Below are 20,879 nucleotides of genomic sequence, written 5' to 3'. Positions count from 1 at the left end.
AAGATATGCTAGCCAAATCTCTGCACCATGGCCACTGACTCTCACCTGCTAAAAATTAGTTTGACAGATATGAATCTGTCCCATTCCTTCAGTGATGATTTTGGTAACCTGAATTACTGACAGTAATCTTTATATTCATACAGAGTTTATGTAAGAGGAAAAAAGGTAGCAAGATGCTTTCAAATAATAACTTGAAAAATTAATAGTCTATCTGCTGTTTTTACTGTGAATCTTCTAGTCAAATCTTTCACACCCATGTCAAACATTAATCTCCAATCTGCTTACAGGTTTCCTCTCAGCTTGAGTCACAATCCTGGAAGCAAAAGCATGGTGGAAACTGATCCTGCCAGGGTGAAGCATCTACACTCATTTTAAGCATTTTGTTTTCATTACAGCCAATCAAGAGACGCTGGCCTGACCAGATCCTGTATCTTCACCACTGATTTAGTGCATCTCACTTGTTTTCCTGACCCTTGTCTAGCAAATGCTGAATGGTGACAATTGCTGCTGCAGGCAAGATCTACAGCCATCCTTAACTGAGTGCCAAGTTTGATTGAGCAGCATTTTCCTGAGCACCTTTATTTTAGTATTCATCCAAACAAGACTTTAAGTTAATGTTTGCTGTCTCATTTAGCTTAATACCATCTGGTATTTCCTTAATTCAACTTCAAATCATCTATAATTTTTTTAAAAACTTCTCTCCATGCAGTAGAACTTTTAAAGACAAACCAGGCTTCACTCCATCAATGCCAACACAGTAAAAGATGAAATAGGAAGGGTAAAACATTCCCACCTGTACAAACCCAACTGCAAAGGAAATTTTTCCTCCTTTTGCTTTACACCTTGATGATCAAGACTTGTTTTTCTATCCTATCTTGAATAATTCCAGCTATCATCATTATCCTCTTTTTCTTGTGTCACACCATGGCAGCAAGGTCAGCCCTGTGAGCAACCTACCAAAATAATTCCATGATTTCAGAGTCGCCTGATATGTCCTGCCTCCCCGGGACCCAAAAAAACCACAAGTTCTGGAAACAGGCCATATGTGACAGGGATCTTATTGCTCCAGTGTAGGATGGGGCTGACATGAGCTGGGCCTGGAAGTGACCCCGCAAGGTCAGCTGTGTCAGCCTTTGCTTTCTCCTACCACATGCTGCTCTGCCACTGCACAGAGGGTAACAAGATTTATCAAAAAGGTGATCTTAAACCCACCTTGTCAGAACTTTCCTCTGGGGTATTTGCTGAACCCATTGAATTACTTTCATGGGATGTTCAAAAGCATTCAGTAGGTTTGGAAGCACAAATCCTCTCATTGCTCAATACTATTGCTCTTTTGCCTGCTGCCAGTTTAGTCCTTCAACAGCCTCACACTATAACATTCCTCCTTTTAGTACGTAAAGCCTGTTAGTACTGATTTTCAAAGTTTTTCTATCACAAATATTAATTGGAACATACCACCTGGCTCAGTGATACTCTCCAGTTTTGTGGTAATCATAGAATACAATTTACTAATCTGTTGTATTACTCCAGTTAACTCTAGTATCTAGTACCCAACTTGCTGGACAATGAGCATCCAATTTATAGCCCAACCTGCTGAGATCTCCAGAGATGACCATAAAGCAAATCCAGTAGCAGCTCCCTTGGGAACTTGACATCCCTTGTGCCTGGTTTCAATGGAGGGGTTACTCAGGAACCCTATAAGGGGTCAGAGAGAGAGAGGCCAGGAGAAGACAGAGAGAGCAAAAGAAGCTGAACCTGGCAGAGTCCCAAACCAGGATGTGGACATCACACTCCCCTTACAAACAGAGACACCAATTACTTGCAGCAGCCAACAGCCCGACAGCCACAGTGCTCGCCTGAAGAGAAGAAAATGGACCTGAGGACAAAGCCATGTAATGATCCACAGGCCATCAGCAAATCATAGGATCAGAAACTTTACCAGCAGAAGCCACATGCACCAAGACAACACGTCAGGGCAGACAAGGGCAGTGTGAGCCTGTACATCTGCAAACAGTACCGCCAGTTCTTCAGAGTTCCAGTTACCTGGACTGCTAAAGCTGGGAGGTGAGGGAGCTCTGTCTGACTTGGCACTACAATACAGAGCTCAGCTAGATGATTCTCAGGTGTCGGCTGCAAAAGAATTAACTGACCTTGTACAGCAGATCCTAAATGATTTGACTTCTAGATAGAAGAAATTAAGGGGAGGGAGACAAGGGATAACATTAGGATTTAAAGTACCATGCTCATGCCTAGTGCAACCAATTTGAAAGGCATGTCGCAGCATTAGAGTTTCATTATAGCCATTTAATAGTGACAGCTGGAATTAAGGTCATCTGAGTATTCCCACTCCCGCTCCCTGCTTCCAATTATCTGTAATTAACTTCCTAAAACTTTCACACTGCAATAGAAGTTTTTGTCCACTTAGGCAGGAGATTTTCCAACTTTTGGAGAGAAAATTGAGATGTAAGGAAAAACCCATCCAGAGAAGGGCTTTCACTTTTCAGAAAGTATGCTTTCCCCAGGAAAATGACCCTGTATCCCTTTGCATTTTTTTAAGCCATACTTACACGTAAGGAGGTGAAATAGAGGAGCAAGTAGCTCTTAGGATAAGAACAGGGTTATGAAATCTGAGGAAGATCAGTAGTGACATTCATGTTACAAGTCCCCAAATACCATCAGTCTCACAAGTTTAGTACTGAATTCGGATTCTCCCTTTTGACAACACCATGTTCTAAACACTCTCTTGACCAGCCAGATTTTGATCTCAGTGACACCAGTTCACATCTTTAATCACTTCATTGATTTAATTACCTGGAAACAATGTAGTCATTCTGGATCATGGGTCTATAATTAAGATAATATTCTACCCTTAATCTCACACACTATTGATAACTGCCCTTTATTTCATTTGGAATTCCTTTACCCAGCTCAGGCTCACATCCATTTTCCTTGTGCACATTTTACAGCTTTTCTTGCCACATACTGGATCTGGATTAGAGCTACTTCTTTTGTTGTTGTACATGCTCATAGACCTTCTGCCTTGACGAACCAAGAAAAAAGAAAACACTAAAAAGAAAAATCTGCTTGTATGCCTTTTATTTTAAAAAATTAAAGTGTATTAATAAGTCAAAGAATCAGTAAAGCTAAAGAATTATGCAGTTTGTTAGAAAGCTAGGTATTAGGCACATTGTTAGTGACAACCATTTCATCCTGGAAGTACGTGCTATTTAGGTAGAGCACACTGACAGTTTGAGCTATTACAGGTGAGGAAAAACACTAAGCCACATCTTCATGCAATCCACTGCATCAACTCACATTAGCATTTGAAAATACTACATGTTTTCCTCACTATTTTTATAGTTCCCTGTGTGCTACATGTGGAAACAGGAAAAATTGGCAAGAGAATTTAAAGCAAGAAAGCATCTCAATTTTTAAAGCAATGCAGCATATGCCTATGCCAGTGTTTTTTTTCAGATTTCAATATGAATTTCTAAAAAAAAAATAATTAATAATAATTTTTAAAAAATCGCAATCGATTTCATCCATCAGCATTCAGCATTTTACTTATATCTTTAAGGCCACATCTGTGCATGTATATACTGATAGTCAAGTGTGTTACCAGCCTTTAATTCCAGAGCTAAATCAACAAGTCCCCACAGTGTCATCTTGCCCGCCGTCACCTTGCCATGTTTCCCAGTTGGCGGAATTACCGTGGAAAGATGGTTTCTGCTTGGTTTCCAGCCCTGGTCACCCATAGAGGGCACCCTTCTTGTACCATGCTAGTCCAAGGACAATGCTTACAATGCTTTCCCTTTGCAGAAATTGTTCCTTTAAAAATAAAGCTTTTAAAACCAAAGGTGTCAAATGCCCTAAATGTATTTTAGGATTTTTTTTTTAATGCTCCTTAAAGGTCTTTTGTACATAGATGAAAGATGATGAATTTTTTTTTTTTTTTTTTTTTTTTTTTTTACAACACAACATTATCTTGCATAAAAAGAAAAAAAAGATAATATTTTAATTCTCTAAAAAGCTTCATTTTTTTGGCTTTTTTACTATAGATGTGCTTCTAAATAAAATTTCTGTCAGTGAAGAACAAGAAAAGCTTTTAATAGAAGTTCTGACCTTCTCAACCTCATATCAGTACTAATCAAGTACCTGAAAGGGCACATCATATAGTGCCTAAGAAAGCTTGGGTTTAAATAAAGACTTAAGGTTTTAAATTTTTGGATCCGTATCTGAAAACTTGAAACTTATTACAACCAGGAACATTCTTACTGAGTTTGGCTGGGTGCTGCAGAAACCCTTGGAAAGACTTGACTGCTGCAGCCACCATAATGTCTCTTCTTGTGATCTTCGTTTTCTTTTATGTTTCAGGGGCTTAGAAGGGAAAATAATTAATTTATGGAGGTGGGAGGATAGCACACATACAGCAAATGAACAGACATGATGCCTGTACTTTTCAACTTGCTGTATAAAAAGAGTCACATTAGACTCCCTGGAACTTCAGCACACTCCCTTTTTTGAAACACGTTCAATTATCACCTCTGAATTAGTTCTCACTGCCTGGTCTCCCAGAGCTAAGTCTCTTAAAGAGAGTGTTTCCAAAGCCTGATGCCTTGGAGATCTGCTCCTGCTGCATCAACTTCCCAACCCACAGGCCAAAAGGCACTAGTAGATGAAGCCACACTCTCCTGAGCTTTACCTTCATACTCTTCACATGGAAGGTGTGACAGACACACCTCGTGTACAGTTTCAGCCAGCTTTGCAAGTAGCTTTGGCTCTAAACTCATTTGTATTTCATCTCCCTCCACCTACCAAATACACATACACACAAACTTCTGCTCCCCAGGAAGACTTGTGCCATGTCTAACCCTAAAAAGTGCCATAAAAATACTTCCTGATATCAGGATGACTGCCAGCTTACCACCGGGTATAAAGGGGAGAGTCTTGCAGTTACAAGCATCCTGCTGAAGGACTAATTCATCCACCAAACAAGGTATTCGGGTGTTAAAGCTCTGCTGTCCCTGGAAGCAGAAGTATCTACATGGGAGTTCAGAGAACCACCACAAAAAAACTCAAGTACAGTGATGAGGGTGAATGAAACTTGAGTGTGCCAGAAGAACTAGCTGGGTTCTTGCCTGATCAGCCATAGGCAACCAAAAAAGTCTTTCCTGTCTCTGGGTTATCTCTTCTCCAGTGCTGAAGCGGCTTTATGGATTTGGTCTTCCTCTCCAATTCAGTTCCCTGTCTGCACAGTGGAAACATCAGTGCCTGGGGGCTGGGTAACTACTGGGTCCTTTGGTCATAATTGAATTGTGCTGAAGCAGCTGAGAATCTGCACCACTGAGGATGCAGAGGATAGCACTTCAGAGAAATGTGTTAACAGCCTCTAAAATCATCTTCCAGGGGAGAAAACTGCCTCCTTCCTTACCAACTCCAGTACAGGGACTCATCAGTGAGTCCTTAAACCAACTGAGAACAGGCACAGCCAGAGCTGTTCTGCAGCATTTTATTGTGTTATTTCAAGTGCCTCTGCAACACCCAGTAGAAACACTACTTCTAAATCAAAATTGCTCTAATTCAATTCTATCAGACAGGGCACATTTCAAGAACTGCATTAATTACAAACTTTCCCCAACATCTGTACTTAGAGCATAAGAGATACTTCTGTCACTTGAAATCCCTGAAGCAAGATGTCTGCTTCTAAAAGAGATGTCCTGACACACAATACTGAGTCCTGAGGCAAGAATTACTTGATGAAATTCCATTACTTCAATACAAGTATTTGAGCAGACAGTGGTTACCCAGGGAATCCTCTTAATGCAGTCCCCAGCCACTCTGCCCAGATCCAACCAGCTAGTGGTTGGTTTCAGATGGTGGCAGGACAGGGGACAGCCCAGGTGCCTTGTGGAGGATGAGATGACAGGGCAAATCCATGGCAGTCCATTCTGTGACTTGGGGCACTCACAGAGAGAAAGCAAACCACAATGCCTCTCCCCCAGCCACCCAATTCACCAAGGAGAAAGCCACACTACACTCCTACTGAGGTGCACCTTCAGCTGAGACAATTCTCATTAAGACAGCCTTAATGAGGTGTTCCTTTCAAGCTCTTCTGAATGCACAGCTCCTTCCCTTGAGGTCAAAGATGGATTTCCATACTGGGCACAAAGTCCCTCCACCTTCCTCCCTGCACACAAGGCAGTTGGTACTGGGATCATCCCAGTCACCCAGGTCTATCTAGAACTGGCTGCCTCAGCTTTCGCCACAATTAAGGGTGCCGAGGGGCTGAAGCAGCAAAGCTTGGAAACCTTTGGAAATCTTCCTCCAGATGCTGTTAGTAAAGAGTGTGGTTAGGGACTTTCAGGCGTTCTTGAGAAATCCAAAAGAATTAATACATTTTGTGGGAGAAGAAAAAAAAATCCAAGTGTGGTGCAGGAGCTAGACAAAAACAGTGGGGAAGGGTGGCACAGGAATGCAGCAGTGGCATCTAAGAGACCCGCACAGATCAGCCAAGCATCAGGTAAACCCACTATTTAAAAAAAAAAAAAAAAAAAGGCTCTTTGGGGAAGGAGCTTTTGAGGTTACAACTGTGCCCTTGTATCCAGTTTGGGAGGGGAGGGTCTGGCACAGTGCATCTGAACTTGGCAAGGGAAGGACAACTGGCCCAGCTAGAAAAACGAGGAGGCTCTGGCGAGCTACACTCCGGTCTGCTTTTTCAAGCGAGCAAAGTGAACCCTCCTCACAGTCACTTGCAGGAAGCCAGGCAAGTAGCAAAGACCTTTCATCATCTGTTCCTCAGCTCCCCCAGCTCCACCCCACAAGACATTTTCCAGACATTCCAGTCAGCCCTGGGTTGTTGATGGGTGCACCGGCTTCATCAGCTTTCTGGCATGATCTGGCTGCATTCCCTCCCGCCTTCTGTGAGATAAGAGAGTTGGGAATGTCATTCACACCATGGGTGTTACTGCTCAGCTCTGGAAACCAAGGCAAACACGAGGGTGTTTGTTGCCCGTCCCAGGAAAGACACAAGATGGGAGCAAACCAAATTTTTCCTGGTGAAACATCAACTCTGAAAAGAGCTCCTTTCAGGGTTGTTCTGGGGGACTAATGAAGGAAGCTTCGTCATGGAGGGATCAGAGAAGGGAGCACTTGGCAGGGAGTTGCACTAACTCAGGTGATTTGGATGCTTCCGATTATCGAAGATGATTCACTTCTGTTCACTTTGCTCCAAGTATTGGGAAAGATTTATGCATTTATCTGCATTGACTCACTGTTTCACAACATGAGCTTAAAGTATCGTTACTATTAATGATATGGGAAGGCCTGGACATGCAAAACTCTAACAGCAGCCAGGGAAAGATTACAAGGGATTTTGGTGAATCCAGACAAATAATGAAATCTGATAAAAAACTCAACTCTCTCCTCCTTTATTAAAGAGACAGTGTGAAATACCTGAAAATAAAATGCTGATGTTTTGAGATAGCTGTCAAGAAGTTAAGAGAATATTTCTGTCTCTGGACAGAAATATTATTTTTTGCTTTGATTTTTATCACCACAAGCTTGAGTTTTGTTTGGAGAGAGTCAGACTTACAAGGAACATACTGTGCATTACATACTATAGGAAACGTTAGTGAATGGAGTAACTTTAAAGAAGCTTAGGGACAATTCTCAGTCCCATACATCCTTGTTATATGGAATGCCTGGAGCTAAATCCAGAAAAAGTCAGTGTTTATGGTAGCTGACCTAAAATTACTCACTAAATTTGAGAGAGGGAGTGAGAAGTTAATTCCTGAATCAACGTCAACTCTTAAAAAAAGTCACAGGAATGAAGGAAAGGCAAGACAGTTCTGTGTGTTTGTTATGGTGTTCCTTATCAGGTACAATTAACATGCTCTGAAATAATGGCTCTCACTGCTCAACCAGCACTGGTATTTACTGTCACTACTGTCAGAACTGCTCAACACCCATAAAGGAGACAGGGTTTCTAATGCTCTGGCTTCCATTCAAGCATCTAAATTAATAGCCACGTTCACAAGAAATCTGACTGCACCGGACAGTATCTGAAAGACCTTCTTAGCTAAAACAAATGTTTCCCTGCCAAAGGACCCATGTTTAAGAAAATAAATTAAGAAAAAAAAAAAAAAAAAGGAAAGGAAAAGGGGAATTAAGTAGGGGAAAAGGGTATAACTTTAGTCAATGATTGCTCCTCAAAGACTTGTCCCCAACCTTTGCCTTCCTCCCGCCTCAGCAACAAACAATGTCTTCTTGGCCAGGGAGAACATTCCCTCTCCAAGGTCCTATCTCACCAGGTTATGAGCCTGCAATTATTAGGTAATAGCTGTCAAATGGTAGCACCGAACTTAAGTGCAGCTTATGTAAGATTCTTTATATACAGATATGTACCAGGAGCAGATCTTGGGAAATATGGTACAGTCCCTGATAGGCAAAGAGGGCAAAAAGGAATCAAGTATAGAAAAGAGGACAACTTGACAAAGATCTCCGAGGCCCTCAGTGGAGATGGGAAGAGGTGCTCGTGCTGCCAGATCCCTAAACAGCACCCTGCTGCTCCACAACAATGTTCACCACAGCTCACGTTTTGCTATGGACAAGTGGCACAGCCCTGAATTAAATGCCAGTGGGGAGCAAAGCATTGATTGTCCTATTAACTGAGTATCTGTGCAGGTTGCTAAAGAGTTGGTAAGAGATATGTATCAGACCCTGATGAATGAAACACAAAAAGATACAAGCATGATCACATGCTTATTGCTGTAAAGAGTTTAACTCTGTAATTATCATCTGTGGGGAAGTGTCTCAAAGAGAAAACCAGGAAGGAAATTGCAATATGTCTATTTATTTCTATAGCTACTGTATGAGCGAGAGCCACTCTGCAGCCTCTGCTATTTGTAGGAAGGTTTCCCAACAAAACATACCAAAGGCGCAGGGAAAACGGCTTGCATGTTATTTTCTCGATACACAGCAACAGCTTGACAGGCAGAGTGCCCTGCCCTGTAAAGGAGAGGGTGTAAAAGCATTGCTTTCCTTTGAGACAGTGGGGCAGAAATCACTAACCAAGGCTCAGAGTAGGGAAAAGGAAGACACACACGATTGACAATAGAGGAAGAAGCTGAAAATATTGTCAGCATCACCTTCAGCACTGCAGAGACAGAGACACTCTAACAAGCAGATTGGCAAGTGCTTGGTCTGCTGGGTACAATCAGGACTCTCACGCTACCCATTGCCCAGATCCTGCCAACCACAGGGCCTCAGCATATACCAGACATTTGTGCTGTTCACGTTAATGACTCTTATATCAGTACCGAGTCCCCAATAATGGAAAATCACATGGTGCAAACTTACCAGTCTCTCAACCCTCTCACTCAGGTCTCTAAACCTTCCTGAAGACTGCCTGGAAAATTCATTACTGTAGCGGATGTTGGTGATTTTTACATTGGCACTGTAATAGAAGAGCTTCTGATCTGAAAGGGAAAGAAAAGGAACAGGGAATACTCACAAAGCAGCAGGATACATGAACTTTAGAAAAACTCTTGGGGTTGACTGAGATGCAGACATCTAGGGAGAAGATGAGTCTTCACCTGTATCCAACCTATTCACAAAGTTCAGACCCCAAGAGTGAGAACTCAGAGAAGTTGAGTGATCTAAGCCAAGTAGTGATGAAAAGCCCAGTTTCCCCAAGAGTTACGTTTGTGGTCAGCAAACAGCTTTTGGGGTCACAAGCTGCATCTTGCCCATCAGCTGCCTTCCTGGCCTCTGCACCCACCCAGCACCAAGTCCTGGCAGGCAGCTGCAGGTGATCGGGCAAGGGAACAGAGAAACACCATGGGCAGAGACAGGTGGAAGGCTCAGTCAGTCGTGTAACAGAGACCAGAGGACTTGTGTGTTGACCTCCTCACACAAGCAGATGATCAGGAAGATGTGAAAGGAGTGAAAGCAAGTGAAAGGCAACAGAAACCACAGCCCTAAACCAGCCTGCACAGCAGGAAATGTTCCTTAGAGGTCTACAAAGATGCTAAATGAGGGAGGAAAGAAAGCTCTACAGAAGCCGGTGGCTTTTCCTCAAAATAGCTTTAGTTAGACTGATGAAAAGCAAACTCCCAGCATTGTGTGGCACAACAAGCACAAAGGAGGCACACTAAACACAGAAACAGAACAGTGGCATTATGTAAAACCTACCATACGCCAGGAAATAAACTAGGAGACCAATGGTGATAGCTGCTGCCACTGCTGTTCCAATAACAATTAGAGCAATTTTCCAGGGCTCAAGATGTCTTTCTCTGATCGTTGGCTGTTGAATTCTGGGCAGGAGGGCAGGGAAAAAAATAAAAAAAAAAAAAAAAAGAAAAGAAAAAGAAAAAAAAAATTAATAAGGGATCCGTTTCTATTTAAAACCCCACAAAGAGGAAGCTAAAGTTTCGTCCCTCCACATCAGCTGATTCTTCCCAGCAGTATTGACTTCTTACAAAACACCCTTGAAAATGAAACCATGACTCAAGACTATTCGAAATAGATGTTGGGATATGTTGGAAGTCATGGAACACAGACAGGGTTTGAGGGGTTATGTTTGTTTGTGGATTTGTTTGTTAGTTTTTAATTATTATTAGGGCCAAATTAAATAGGAATCCCAGTAAGCACTTCTCTTATGTGACCCCCGACTGGAAATTTGCAAGAATAAAACATATTTTTCAGCTAGATCAACTTATACAGCAATGTGTGCAGCTTTCAATGGATTAAACAAATCAGTTATCATGGACACCTTTTCTCCCAAAAGTGCTTTGTGCAATAAAATTGTTAGAAAGTGTCCTATGCTTTGTATAATACGTATTTATACATTACCCAAGCTGCTCCATTTCAGCCTGCAAAGCTGGATGAAAAAAGAGAAGCAGATTTCAGAAGGCCAGCCTGTTCTTCCTGTTTTACTCAGACTAAACTGAAAAGCAGAAGGCACGCACTGCTCTGAGCAGTATCTGCTGAAGTGATGGAGTGATAGGAAAAGGGCAGGGACACATGAGGAGACCAGAGAACACCAGTAGGAAGCTTCGCCAGACACTTCTCTCTGCCATGCTCTTAATTACGCAGGTGCTAAACCAATTTAACTCAAGGTAGGACAATAGTCACTAGGTCAGGATTATAGTTAGACAAAAAACTTCCTGAAAAGGTTACTTATAGCAAATCCTGCCTTCGGCTTTTAACTTGAAGATAGTGGAAGATCCTTAAAGCAATTTTTCTATGACGTTATCAACAATTACAAAATACAAAAGAGGAAGCCTCAAATTTTGGCAACAAGTCCTTCATTCTAGAGCCAGCTACCTCACTCCTGCAAACACACACACGTTCAGGTCAAGGTACATCCTTCCTAGGAACACAGGCTGCAGGGACCCTCTCCCAAGGCTATGAGGGATCTCTATGGGGTCCCACATTCACAACCAAGTACACAAAGCTCATTTGCAAGTGACCACCAATGAGTCAGCAGGCCTACTGTGCACTGCACATGGATATTGAAGTTCTATATTTCATTCTAAAGTCATTTTAAAGCCTTATAATTATAGCTTTACTACTTCAGCTTGGGAGCCAAGTCAGACTAAATATTGTGACATTTGATAGAGTGAAAATGGGAATACTCAGTTTGTCACTCATACCTGGTCTGACTTTCCCTGACCTTTCTAGCCACTGTTCCCTTCATTCTTCCTGTCCTCTAAAACAGCTGTTAAACTCTTATCTCATCTGGTTTGCTTTAAAGCACATCTGTGAATCCATAGGGGGAAAAAAAAGGCTGAAATTAAGCAATGCTTTTCAGAGTTCGGAGATGAGCAGCTCCAAGGTTATTTCTGAGCATACTGTATGAAAGTTCCCTTAAATCATTAGCTGGAGAAATGAACAACCTGCAGGTATAAATAGTCAGGGCTACCTCATTAAGAAGAGTATTTCTGAACAGCAGCTCTTAGGTGAAACCACTAAGTCAGTGGTGAGTTCAGCTCTCATTTGCCATGCAGTTTTGGGTTTTTTTCTGCCACTCCAGCTAGTTCTTCTTTGCATGACTCATGTGCCTTGCAACTGTTTCTACTAAGTTTGAAGTGAGAACAAGCTAATGAAAAACACCACCACCAACAACAAATTAACTTGACACAACCTACCCACATTCATTGTTGTACATACTTATTTTAAAAAGCATTGTCTTAAGCTGTACTGAAGGAAACACTCTCAGAAGCTCTTTCAGCTATAATGACCCTGGCAGAGCCCCAAAACAAAACATTAGGTTTGAGAAGCCTATTTAAAAGGCTGAATGTTACCTCTACACCGCAGCAGGTGAGCCTGAAGAAATAACTGCCTATCATATCAGCAAAATAACTGTTACAGAGCAGCAGTAACATGGCTGGGACACAGTTAAATATAGAGTATCATACACTTGGAAACTTTCTCAGCATTCTTTTGTATGTAGTATAATTTTTTTCTGACTCTAATTCTTCATTTTTTCCCTTTCAAGTTCCATGTCATCATTTACCAAACAGAAAACAGTCCATAACAGTCACTCACACATGTAATTTTACTCACACACATGACTTTCAATTAATGAAACCTGTTTGAGACTATCATTTCAAAGAGGTGCAGAGGGGCCTCAGCATCAGCCTTTAAACTTAGTTTCCTCAGATAATAAGTTGTTTAATAAATTAATCTTAAAAGGTCAATAGATGGGAGACTCTTTTGGGACTTGGGATGTCTTTTTTTTTCCCTCCTGAATAATCTTTCCTATTTGCTTTTACATAACAACATACAATGTTTTTTAATGTTTACACTCCGTTCCTAACCTGATTTGAAAACAAAAAGTGTTTTTGAGTAAAATGTCCTTGCTTAGGCTGTACCATTGGGATACTTCTCCATGTGAACAGAGGTGTGGGCAGCTCACCGGGAGGATTTCAAATCCAGGCTTTCAGAGATATCTGTGTGAAACAAAAGCAATTTATGGGCTGATACTTTTCCATTCCCATTAACTCTGAGCTGTATTCCTGCTTTGCTCTGTCTCCTGGTGTTCATGCCTCAAAAATGAATTATTCCATCTGACAGCAGGTCCCATTGTGTGTAATGTTGGACAGTACTTACAACGGCTCAATACACACATGAGATATAACTAGCCCAAAACTGAAGCTTCAGTCCACGTGATAATCCATCAGAGGTAAGAGAGGTATGATAATCCATCAGAGGTAAGAGAGGTATGCTTAGACAATTTTCCTCCATAGTTTTAGAATACATGCAGTACTTCTCTCTTATTAGGTGCTTTGAGAGAAAAAAAAAAAAAAAAAAAAAAAAAAAAAAAAAAAAAAAAAAAAATCACTGTATGAGCCTTAGCAATAATTGCAGTGTATAAATACACACATAATAGGACAGCGATGGTGGTTTAGTTGTTTACTGAAATAAATCTGTCTACTGGTATATGAAATGTCACAGTAAAACAACCATATATATTTAACATCACTCCTGAGGAGTTCTGCAATTCTGATGCAACAGCCCAGCCCTTCTCCCTTCATGATGGTTTGTGTGCATCTCCAACAGACTGTATCCACTGAAAATCTGGCCCAAAGCATCCAGCTTTTCCTATAGTTCGGAAGCTTATGTTCCTGGCTGAATAATACATTTTTCTGTATTTTATACTTTGTATATCATAAACAATTGCTCAGCTGGGTAAATAGTGCTGGGTAAACTGTTCTGTGATCTAGCAATGTATTTTCACTGAACAGAGAAGAACAGATTTCATAATGGGAGAAATGCTGGTGAAATCAAAAAACATCCCTCAGAGAAGAGGTTCAGCAGAGACTGAAACCCTGGTCATGTCTCTGGTTGCAGAGACACTTGGTAATTTCCACATCCAGTTGTCAATGAAATCTGTCCCCATGTTATCACCTAATCTGTCCACTGACCATATGAAATTTTCCAGTTTTCTTGTACCAGAATCATGTCAAACTGAACAATCCCAAGATTTGTGTTGGCTCAACATAATTCAGAATGAAAATCTCTGTCTAACCAGAAATACAGAAATGGAAGGAGTATGTGATGGAAGCAGAATGACTTGACTTTAGATGGTTACACTGACGCAAAATGCCTGATCATAGAACTGTCTGTGAAAAAAAAATAATTATATGAGGCACTTCTGCAACATGTTCTAACAGGAACAGCAGAGGCCAGAAAAGCTGATGGGCTTACACTGGGGCTTGCTCAGTTAATGATGACTACTAGATTTTAAGGCTCAGGAGGACATTCTTTCTTATTCTGTTTTTCTGTTTAGAATAGCCAGAAACAGAGTGAATATGGCAAGGAAACACAAATGATACCAATTCCACACCAGTCAAACCAGGTGTGGTGACAATTCTATCAGTAGACTCCCCTGAAACAGAGTCTAGACTGGGGCAACCTGAGCAGAAGAGGTTTCAGTTTGGTACCATGACTGTCTCCTACAATAATCAAATTAACTCCCACTAATGCCGATGGGACACAAGTGTCCTCACACCAGGGCTGGTATTCATTTCCTGCTACACTTTAGCACTCTAATTTACACTAATTTTGGCCATCTACCCAATGACAAATTGGTGCAAGCAGCACCGCATTGCCACCTACATATTCACTTTTCCAGTACCATATAAACACCAGCTGCTCTGCACCTTGCCCTGCCAGGGACAAGCTCTTCACAAGGCAGCTGCAGGCTGGACACTGCGGTTGCTCCCCAGGATTGCAGGACACAGCAGAGGAGGGACAAGACCTGCAAGGCTGTCCACTCCACCCAGCTTTCCTTGGCAGCTCTGCTTCCTGAAGGATTTTATGGAGCACGCGTTCCAACTCAGCTTGAAATGTTGCGAAAGGAGGCATCTTGGAAGTGGATAAAACTAATTCTGAATCACTGTTCTCATAAAAGACTAAAGCACAGCATGATATGCTCAAACAGCAAGGCTTACAGCTCCATGCTCAGATCTACGCCCCTGCCCAGCAAAACATGCTGGACATTTAGCAGGCTACACAGAGTCTTTGATTAAGACCCGTCAGTCTCCATCCCTACTTAAATGTGTAAATATGTAATTATCCGAAACAGATTTCCCTCAACATACTTGAGATTTTTACACTAATCTAAATTCAAATAAATAAATCCTTTCCTAACTAGGAGGCAACCAAACTGGATTTATATGTTGTTTAACTTCCCCCTAGCATGCTGTTATTAAAATTTATACCAGTGTTGACATCAACAAGACATAGCAACTAGATTTACATCTGCCTCTAAAAAGGAATGGCTTTTTAACTCTGCTAAGTAGAGAACTCTTACATAAACTGGTACTCACAACTGATGGCTATTTCTTCCTCACCTGACAGAGCAGTGTAGCTCTGAAGGTAAGGACACTGCTCGGAGTCCAGGATCTTGGGGTACTGAGCAGGGTACCAGTAAGGAGCACAGAGTCAAAAGCTGAACTTAGTCTCCTGGCAAAGTCAACCATTGTATTGACTAAAATGTTATTGTCCTTACAAAAAATAGAGAGGCACTTAAGTGGGGATAAAGAATATATTTGCCAATTCAGAAACAATGTTTCTATTTCAGCATCTAAGAAATTATTTTTAAAAAATTAAAAATACCGACGATAGAAAAATTAGTATCTTGCAATCATGCACAGTTGTTTGCACAAAGCAAGGGCAGAGAAAATACAAATACTGTAGTCTTTATCAATCACATGCAAAAAAAACACCAGCCATCCAGCTAAACAACTGGGATGTTAAAACCAAAAAAAAACACACACAGAAAACATTTTAGATTCTTTTGGATTTTGTTTCTGAGGTTATACTTTTATGCTTCATCAATTGCCAGAGCAACAAACACCAAACTCAAGGGAGTCTGAGCATCTCCTGCTGCCACATGAACTCAGGAGCCAGAGTGTTAAGCAGAAACAACCAACTCCAGGAGATTCACTGAGGTTTATGACCTCAGATCCCTGCTCTGACTCAAGAGAGCACAGCAGACCATTGCAGCCGGAGAACTGACTTTTGTAAAAATACTCTAAACTTGCCAGCACTGCCTTCAGCATTAAGTTAGAGTAAAGCACAGAGAAGGATGTCCAGCATCTCTGACTGCACAAAACACTTTCAGATACAAAATACCTTGTCATTGCTCTGCAAAAAATGTGGCTTCTTCCTTAAAAGGGTCAAGCTGGAATGATGAACACCTATAGAATTCTGCTTATGTAGTTATGTGCTGCTGTCACCGATTTAACTGGAACATTTGCAGAGTATGGGAAAAATAATATTGCAACTAGATCTGACCAAAACCCATCATTTCCCAAAAACATGTTATTAAAATTTGATTTTGACACAAAAGAGCTTCCTAGATTCTGCACTGCTGCAATAAAATCCTGTTGGAGGCAGGACTAAACAATCACAGGGAGGAAATGTGGCAAGCTAAGCCACCACGTTGTCTTTCTGAACAGAAACCAAATCTTTGTGGTTCTGCCCATGCCAGGGAAGGATTTATTTCCCTCTGCGTTTATCACTCCAGCCATATATTAGGATGAAAGGAGCAGAGATAGAGCAACGAGGTCCAAGATTTCTCTTCAGGATTTATATATGTCCTTGAAGCCCTAAAGCTCTCCTCCAGGCAATATTTTTTACCACCGCTACAACTCCAAAACAGATTTGCCAAGTTAAAACACATCACCTACTTTTGAAGGTCCCATGGTAGGTCTCGGTAGGTCTGGTAGCCTCTCTGACTGCCAAGCAAGGCTCGACTAAAGTCTGGACTGCGGAGCGAATGCTGCTGGAAAACGCAGGAGTCACATTGACTGGTGTGATGGGAAGGGAAAGGTGTTGAATGAAGATCCTTCATTGAGGCACAGCTGGCGCAACACCCAGAGCACCCTGTGGGTTATTGCAAAATGAGGGAGCAAACTTCAGAATAAAAACAAACTGAGGTACGCATGGAGTCGATATGCAGACTGCAACCTTCGGATCAGCTCCGCATCAAAGAGCTCCCCAGGCAGATAAACCAGCCCAGGCAAGACAACTTGTTCTTCACCTCAGCAGAACAGGAAGGGCGTTAAATTTCCCTTTTCCAGTACTCCCTTTCTGTCCAACTCATGTCCCTACAGCAGGCCTTCTCCTGAGCAGCAGCACCTTTACTGTATGCTCACTGTAGAACCCACCCCAGAGAGGCACTGTACTGTCCCTGACACTGTCACTCTTCTCCCGAGACAGCCAACGCAAAGGCCGAACACAAAACCCAGTACAGATATAAATGGCTCAGTCAGCTAAGTCCAGCCTCCCTCGATGCTCACTCCTCCACAGCTGTCCTGTACTCCCTTGGCATCAGGGACATGACAACTATAAGTATCCAGCCCCCTAATTACACGTTAGTCATTTAATGGCTGGCATAACCCCGCCTGTGGAAAATGCTTACTCTGTGAAAAGGGCCACCAGTCTCCCCAGAATTCCCTTCTCCCAGCACAAACATGATTCCTTAGAGTCAGCTGGAACTGGGAAAAATGGATATTCTCTAGTGAGAAATTCTGCATTTGCATCTAAAACTCCAAACCAAAACCAAAAGTTACCAGAAACCAAACTCCTTGTTTCCAGCCTTTGAAGTGCTGGGATTTGTGCCAAAAAGTTTGAAGCATTTGATTTTTCAATGAAGTACCGAGGCTTCACAGTCATTTTTATGGGAACATTATCTTACAGTAAGAACTTCAGTAGCAGAGGGTAGAAGGGAAATAGCCAGAGGAAATTTTCACCTAATCATACGTAGTCCATTTCCATCTTTCCCCAGAGATGTCCATTCACAGGCACTTCAACGTAATTATAGTAGCAAGTGTCTGGATAGCCAGTCTTTAGGACAGTGGGGAAAGCTGAGCACTGTTGCATGGCATCTCCTATTTTTCCAACACTGATTTCTTTCTTTCCCTTGATCTAATGAATGGCTTTTTTTTGACTTCTCCTAGCTCCCTGAAGAACATTGTTGCAGTTACCTACTTTACATGGGGCTTTACTGACTGAAAACATAGTCACCTGTCAAGTACTAATATTCTCCCTGGGCCCTTCCTTTCCCTTCCCCACCAGCCCCATTATTTTCTTTTTTCAAGATTAGCAAAACTCAAGAGAGTTCGTGCACAAAAGAAATCTCTGCTCTACCCAGTATCATATGGATACCCCCAGAAACTTCAGCACTCAGAGTGCTGGAGATCAATGATAAACTGATTCAATCTAGGAGGCATAAGAATATCTTAGAATTCTTTGGTTTAATTATCTTTTTTCTCTTTTAATATTGTGATCACAAAACCTGTCACCCTTACAAAACACACTCCAAGAACAGAAAAAGTTTAATTAAGTTTGGATGCAATGCAAAAAAGCAGGTAGCAATTTTTGTTGTCACTAATCAGGTGCTCTGAGTACTGAGGCCGAGCACATCAGGAAAAGGTGGCCCTTGAAGTAATGTTGCACAGAATTTTCCCTGATGTGCCCAGAAGTTGTAGGGCCACCTCTACTCTCCTGAGTCTGGTAAAAAACAAATACCAGAGTTGGGTTTTAGCAAACAGTTGGAGTCTGAGGCAAAGGTTTCCTGAAATCTTGGTCTACACAATGAGTTTGAAGAGTTATGGAGAGGAAGACTATTCTTTAGAAGAACATCAAGTTGCAAAGGATGTCAAGAAGTAGCACTGGAGGAAGAGTCTTGGACAACAGATAAATGAACTTCAGGTAACATATCACTAGGACAGACCTTCCTGTTGTTACTCCTAAGCATGGGCAAGAGAGAACATTATTTCCTTACAATCAACAATTTTGTTGCAACCTGCCTAGTAAAAATTGTTTTCAAATTAACCATTAAAATGAACTGTCCTGGAAAACAGTGGAAAACAAAGAAATGCACTCAGCTGTGTCAGATTATGGAAAAATCAATTTACACACATCTATCTTCCAGGAACAATGGTACAGACAGGCCAAGAAAATACATTCATTAAGGAACAATTTTCTTCACAATAAATTAGCAAGTTGCAAAGTGCTTGATATTATGAGGTCATTCAGTAAGCAGAGGCACTTAGTAATATTTTTTGGTTAATAGCAGGGAAGCAGTACAGAAACCATCTATCAAAGCATGAAATCTAAGAATGTGGGTGCACAGGATTTTGTGAATGAAAGTGTAAAAAGATGTTAATGACCATTGTCTGTGTCCAATGCTGCCAAGTCAGCCCAGCTGGTCAGACAGACTGCTCACCTAAGAATGGTAATAACAGGCTACCTTGATTTATGTTTGCATACTTACATAGGCAGCCTGGCTGTAGAGGTGAAGAATGCCTTTGGAGAAGACCATTGACCAGCCCTAGAGCAAGAACATCTTCAGAATTTACAAGCAAAGATGTTTTACATAATTGTCTACCAATTACTCAACCCGAGCCATGAATTTTAGACGAAAGACAGCGGTCAGTCATTACTTTTAAACTGAGAAGTGAGTTCTTCCCAGTGATATGTAACAGAACTGACAGAAATGCTGTTTAAATGGCATGGCCTTGAACAACCTGAATTAACCTAATTAAGACCTGCTTCAAGCAGGGGGTTGGAGAAGATGACCTCCAGACACTCCTTCCAATCTAAATTACTCTGTGATTCTGTGAGCACCTGATAAGACCAAGCACCTGTGCTTTCTGCCCCACTGTTTTCTGCCCCACTTTTTTTCTGTAGCAGCATGCAAGATCCTAAATGGGATTCTTGTCAGCAATCACCTGATTTACCATACACTGCATTAGTGTTTGAGGCTTCATAGACTAAACTAGACAAAATGAAAATCAGACCCAAGACCACTATCCTGCAGCAGTTTCAACTCCGGTTGTCCTTCCAGCCACAGTTCAGGGGCCCAGTCACCATGACTGAAAAACACAGCATGCTTCAGGGCTGCTCAGTACCAAATGAGGGTCTCACTTGGTTTGCTGCCTCCCTGTGTGACCTCCTGGCAGCACTCACTCCCTGGCAACCTGCTCAGAATGGATTGTTTTCCATTCCATGCCCTGCTATTTTCATTGCTTACTCAATCAGTGGCAACAGTGCCAGACAAGTTGGGGACAACTGTGCTGCATACTGCATCTAGGGGTCAAGCATGAAGATGACCTGGCATCAGCCTGCTTTAGGGTGTCTGCCAGAGCATTCCTCTGTCACTGGAACAGCTGAGGGGCAGTCAGCTCATCTGAGATAGTACCCACCACTTGGCCATGGTTGTTTCCCCAAAGCTGCCATGCACTTTGGGATAACAGAATCACAGAGCCGCTGAAGCAGGAAGGGACCTCTGCTGATGGTCTAACCCAAAGTCTCTCATGGACAGCTTGACCAGGTTGCTCAGGATCACATCCAACTGGGTTTTGAATATCTCCAGCAACAGAGATTCCATAACTTTTCCTGACAACCTGTTTCAATATTCAATCATTCTCACAATAAAGTTCACTCTTATATTTGCACCACCCTCTAGCATGGGAGAAATGGTTTCCTAGTACAGTCCCTCCACCTGGTCTGTCCACTAGGGAAGGAATGATCCCAGTAACAGGTCCCTTTGGTATGCAGGTCACCTCTGCTGGCCTGGAGAACAGTGCCAGACTGTCTAGGTCACAACTCCAAAGACTGTGGGTGAACCCAAGAGTTTGGGCAAGGTCAGAGATGTGTGACAATTGCAGGCAGCTGACTGTCTGTACTGACATTAAAAGAACAATCTGTGGTTAAAACAGGCTCTGGACACTTGGCTGATACTCAGTCCTTCTTCCAGGATTGTACTGCCCAGTGGCACAACTGGAAGATAGAAAGCACAGGAGCTGAGGGGACAAACATCACATGGCAAGCACAACCTTTCAGGTTTACTGGAAGGAAAA

General features: G+C 42.0%; 1 protein-coding gene across 1 annotated transcript in view; it reads right to left on the bottom strand.

Moving 5' to 3' along the window:
* The window catches only part of LOC308039999 (transmembrane protease serine 11E-like), a gene marked incomplete at both ends in the record, with an annotated part of 38,911 nt that extends 22,047 nt beyond the window's left edge, over positions 1-16,864 (bottom strand). The window contains 3 exons of the mRNA XM_080343803.1: positions 9,358-9,476; positions 10,192-10,313; positions 16,701-16,864. Coding sequence (XP_080199929.1) covers positions 9,358-9,476; positions 10,192-10,313; positions 16,701-16,864 — 405 coding nt within the window. The remainder of the gene's footprint in view (positions 1-9,357; positions 9,477-10,191; positions 10,314-16,700) is intronic.
* Positions 16,865-20,879: the final 4,015 nt, after the last annotated feature.

The sequence above is a fragment of the Nesoenas mayeri genome (assembly GCF_963082525.1).
Source record: "Nesoenas mayeri genome assembly, chromosome: 4".
In the NCBI taxonomy this organism is placed as follows: domain Eukaryota; kingdom Metazoa; phylum Chordata; class Aves; order Columbiformes; family Columbidae; genus Nesoenas; species Nesoenas mayeri.
The sequence above is the reverse complement of the archived record's forward strand: the minus strand, read 5'-3'. Positions and strand labels throughout refer to the sequence as shown.